General features: G+C 38.5%; 1 protein-coding gene across 1 annotated transcript; it reads left to right on the plus strand.

Moving 5' to 3' along the window:
- Positions 1–1,030: 1,030 nt before the first annotated feature.
- LOC143885968 (L10-interacting MYB domain-containing protein-like) lies at positions 1,031–1,577 on the plus strand. Its single transcript, XM_077389994.1, has 2 exons — positions 1,031–1,420; positions 1,557–1,577. The coding sequence occupies exons 1-2, from the start codon at positions 1,031–1,033 to the stop codon at positions 1,575–1,577; spliced, it is 411 nt and encodes a 136-aa protein (XP_077246109.1).
- Positions 1,578–4,926: the final 3,349 nt, after the last annotated feature.

A 4,926-nucleotide genomic window follows, 5' to 3' on the forward strand; every position in this document is an offset into this window, starting at 1 on the left:
CAGAAGCTTTGCAAATTTGCAATCAATGATTACATGAGGTGAAGAGTTTTCCTATATTTTCTGTAAGGGAGCCCCAAAATGTCAAAGGTGGTCTGGCTCTCTGCTCCTTCTGTAGTGTTTTTCTAGTTTCTACTGTTTGAAAAAATTGTTGTCTTTCTCAAAAGGGACCTTTTCTCGGCAATGTGATCAAACACCCCTTAACTATGTAAAAAACCAAGTTTCAGATCAATTTATATCAAGTGAGTAATCTATGAAAAGATGAAACCCAACACAGTTAAAAGATTACCAATTGAATGAATCCATGCTATTTAATAATAGTTAATTGCATAGAGATAATGTTTCAACAAGCAACTCAAAACAACTAGTAGGTCATGCAAATGTTTGGGCAACAAAGGAGTAAGTAAATGCATAGGCGTTGTAATTCTGTTAACCTCGATTTAGATGAAACATATATAGTACTAAGGTAGGATTCCTTTATTTATGTATCAGCACACTATGATTGTTGAAGTATAAATGATTAAATAACACCAACTCTAACGGCTTAACCATTTGGAGTAATTGGTTGTTTCACGTGGTATCAGAGCTATTGCCTCACGGCAGGTCCTGGGTTCAAAACCCAACAACTCCTTATGTTAAAAGCCCATGTCTATGGCCAACCCAAAAGAGGAGCCACACATGAGGGGGAGTGTTGAAGTATCAATGATTAAATAAAATCAACTCACAATGATTAATTATGACATACGTCAACAGATTCAGCATCGGCCCATAAGATAAAATGCTAGAATAACAACTCTATAGAGCATTTTAGACTCATCTCAAGCAAATGATTCTCTATCTCCAATCTTTTCTATCCATTTTTTTTGGGCTCTCGCTTTCACTATGACGGTCTTCTCCCCCTCTCTTCTAGGGTTTATGTATAAAACGATTGGAGGATATGTTTATGGGAGATGAATTCATTTTAGTTTTGGAAGGCTCCCTAAAATCGTGTGTATTTGAATATCTACATAAATAATTGTTATTCAATGAACAGATGGATAGCCAACAAGGTAATCCTACCCCATCCCTCCCTCAAGTTGTCTCTTCCAGGAAAGGGAAACAAGTATCTTCGGCTAGACCCATACGCAAAGCAGTATGGGATAGCAATAAGCATACCATATTCATCGATCTATGCTTAGAACAGGTGAACAAAGGAGAAAGGCCAAGTACTCATCTTACAATAAAAGGATGGGAAGCGGTCTTAGATGGCTTTGAAAGCCAAACCGGAGTCCGTTATGAGCGCAACCAATTGAAAAACCATTGGGATAATACTAAATATAGCTGGAAGGCATGGCATGAGCTGCTCAACAACACCGAGTTAGGTTGGGACCATCAGAAGGCGACAGTGATAGCCGACGATGAGTTCTGGACAAACTTTGCAAAGGTATTAAACACTAAAAAGTTATGTTTTGATCCTGTCCTTTAATTCCTCTTTTTCATATTCTTTTGGGTTGTCATGTTTATTCAAATATTGTATAAGTCTCTGCGATGATGGCATTTCTTTCTTTTATGATTTGCAGGTCTTCAAAGACTGCCCTTAATTGGTAGTTTTGTATAGTTTTGTAGGCACATCTTTGCGATTCTTTCTTCTTCATAAACTTGAAACCACTCTTTATGATGATAAGTTCATAGCTGATATGTTGATCACAGATGCATAATGGGGGAGAGCATTTCAGACAAAGGGGTCTTGAGCATGTTGGCAAGTTAGACATTTTGTTTGGGGGGGACAACCATTAGGGGTGCTCTTGTAGTCATGCCAACATCTGGTTATATCCAAGATTCCGACAATGGCCCATCTCAGGCACCAATTTCTGAACTTAAACATGTTGGTGAGAATGATATTACCCCTAATGTTCAGGACAAAGACATTACAGTTTCACCACCCACTGTGACAACACTAGAGGTGGTCAATGAAGCTGTCGAAAGCAGGAGTGCAGTAATGAAGAGCATTGCGACTTCGGCATGCCAAGATGGCCCATTTAGAATAATTTCAGTTGTGCAGATACTGAATGGGCTACCTGAGTTGGAAGAAGCTTCACCATTGTACCTATTACAAAGAAGCTTCACCGAAAAATATAGGATTCTCGCTTTTAGTATAGCTTTAGCAATGATAGTGTTTCAAAAGAGGAGGCCTACCTTAAACAAATTGAAACCACGGGGGGTCTACTTGTAACTTTTTAAACATTAGGGGTAAAGTTGAATGTGTCAGAAACCACAGGGGGTCTAAGTGTATTTTTCCCTAAATAATAAGCATCCAAACTACTACTCTCTATGGATTATGAGGAAGAGGAGTTTTTACGCTGTGTTTGGATTGCTAAACTCAGGAATCGGAATGGATTTCAGATTCTGATTCTTAGTATGATTCTACCTTAATTACAAAGAGCAAAGAATTAAAATAACAAATTTAATTAATAAAAATTTCACTGACCAAAGTGGAATCAGAATGATAAACTTTGGGACGCGAAACAGATTCCTACATTTCCCCCTCTAATTTTCTCACCCTTGATTCCATTCTTTCTTTCTTTCTTTTTTGAACCAAACACCAGAATATGGCAGAATTGGAATCAGATCCTGATTCAAGTGCCTGATTCTGGTAATCCAAAAGCATCTGATTTGTAGAGTCACCCAAATATTTTATTAATCAGATTGTACTACAATTGGCCAACAGACGGCTTTAAAGAAAGATCATCAATGGTCCACATTAACTGAGCAAAAACTTACAATCAAAGAGTTAAGGATGGATGAAGCCCATCTATGGCTCGGATTGCTCCAAGGAATGTCATTGTAGATGTGCCCGTTTCTACTAGGAAAAGATGCAAAAGCATGTCCTGGCAGAACTTATGTTTACATTTATTAAGCATTTCTGTGATTGGTTGGTTATAGCCTTTCGCATTCTAATCCCACTCTGGTCAGAATGAAAAACCATTGTTAGTTTGTCCACTGGTTCTTTATGAAAACAACAATACTAACAGATTTTTTTGGGCCCCCCTTGGAAATACCTTGATCGGATGATCTATGCCCTTAATCTACCAAGCATCATTTAGGGTTCTGCTAAGAAAAGATGAACCATTTCTTTAGCAGTCCTTTATCTTACACTCATGGGACTACACATTTTTTGCAATTTTTTTCCTCTCTTCATAGTATGTAATTGACTTCACATAAGAAAATGAAATGGAGGTTGCAATGATGTGATTGGTTTCGGTGATAACCCCAATCCACATGGCTCACAAAAAATCAATGAGGAAAAGAAGAAACAAAACACATGTGAAGGCAGAAGATGATTAAAAACAAACAATAAGGGAGGAAAAGAAAGAAACAAAACACATCAAGTCGGAAGATGATTAAAAACAAACAATAAGAGAGGAAAAGAAAGAAACAAAACACATCAAGTCGAAAGATGATTAAAGCTCTCCGGTACTGCTCAAGTAACACTGATTGAAGGCCATTTTGAAACACAATCACATGCCCCTCAACCAAATCCAAGACCACCTCTATAGCAATTGCCAGTCTCCAAGGAATGCATGAATCCAACGAATAGCATTGAGAGAGTCCCCTACAACAATTAATGAACAAAGAAAGGTACAGTGAACACGCCCATTTCAGAAAGGACTTACAGCAAGAATATCAAGCAGTGGCTTCAGACACCATTAAAAGCCGAAAAAACCAGCACCTGCACACTCTCAACTCTAGAGGATCCCTTTAAAATCATTCTATTTCTTTCCTTCAAGACAAGCCAGAGAACCGCCACTACAGAGACGTTCCATAACAACCTCTCCTTGAGGCTAAGGAGCACAAGTCCGACTTTAAATCACATCCTCAATAGGGTGCTTTGGCACACCCTATCAACACTAAAAAGCCCACATATTAAAGTTGTAATCTCCCTCTAAATGTGGTGTCTGTATGGTATAGCCTTTACCGGTGGATAGATTATCCGCCTGTAAAGATAGGTTTTCTTTCGGACATTCATGACTATCGCTAAATGATGAAATTTACCGACGGTAGTGACCGCAGCTATATTGTTACATTTCTACCGCCTATCATGATCACAAGTAAAAAGGAAAACAATTTTTTTTAAATATTTTTCACTTAGCTTTACCAGTGGCAAAAGCAAAAAGTATATTTCAAAAAAAAAAAAAAAACTAAATCGGCATGTCAGTAGAAAAGTAGACTTGCAGCATTCCTGAGAAAAGAACAAACCTTGCAGTCAATCCTAAAAATGCTAACAAATTTGATCCTCGGATATTACTATTTTTGGTACCTAGATGTGGGGTATCCACATCACCTAGGGCCCACATCATCCCACCCTTGGGGGAGCATGCTTCCTTATGTTGTTAATTTACCCCGAACTGCTAAGAAATTCGATTCTCTTTGTAGCAGTTGACAAATTCTACACAATGTCTCACTTTATTCCGTGTCAGAAAACGTGTGATGCGTCACACGTGGCAAAATTGTTCTTTAGAAAAGTCGTTCATCTACATGAAGTTCCTAGGTCCTTTACTTTAGATAGACACAAGGTTCCTGAGTCATTTTTGGAGAACCTCATCGAGCATAATGGGGACTACACTTCAATTTAGTAGTGCTTACTATCCCCAGACAGATGGGCAGACGGAGGTGGTCAATCGCAACTTGAGAAACTTCTTGAGATGTTTAGCTGGTGAGAGACCTCACCAATGGGACTTGATTATGCCTCAAGCAGAATTTATCTACAATAGTTACTTCAATATGACCACTGAAAAATCACCCTTTGAAACCATTTATGAGTTTCCCATACCTCATTTGCTAGATCATACCTCTACATCGTACCCCGGTCGGAGCAGTGTTGAAACTGAAGATCTCGTTCATCATATAAAGGAGGTACAACAAGAGATGTTGGAGCGGTTGCGCTCAAGC

The sequence above is a fragment of the Tasmannia lanceolata genome, unplaced genomic scaffold, assembly GCF_043159265.1.
Source record: "Tasmannia lanceolata isolate RefF3 unplaced genomic scaffold, GAP_Taslan_0.1 ptg000011l, whole genome shotgun sequence".
NCBI classification, from domain to species: domain Eukaryota; kingdom Viridiplantae; phylum Streptophyta; class Magnoliopsida; order Canellales; family Winteraceae; genus Tasmannia; species Tasmannia lanceolata.

Bases quoted from the DNA above. Each gene is read 5' to 3' on its own strand.
- LOC143885968 (XM_077389994.1), top strand. From the start codon at position 1,031: ATGGATAGCCAACAAGGTAATCCTACCCCATCCCTCCCTCAAGTTGTC. The intron at 1,421-1,556 runs GTATTAAACACT...TATGATTTGCAG, and splicing joins TCTGGACAAACTTTGCAAAG to GTCTTCAAAGACTGCCCTTA.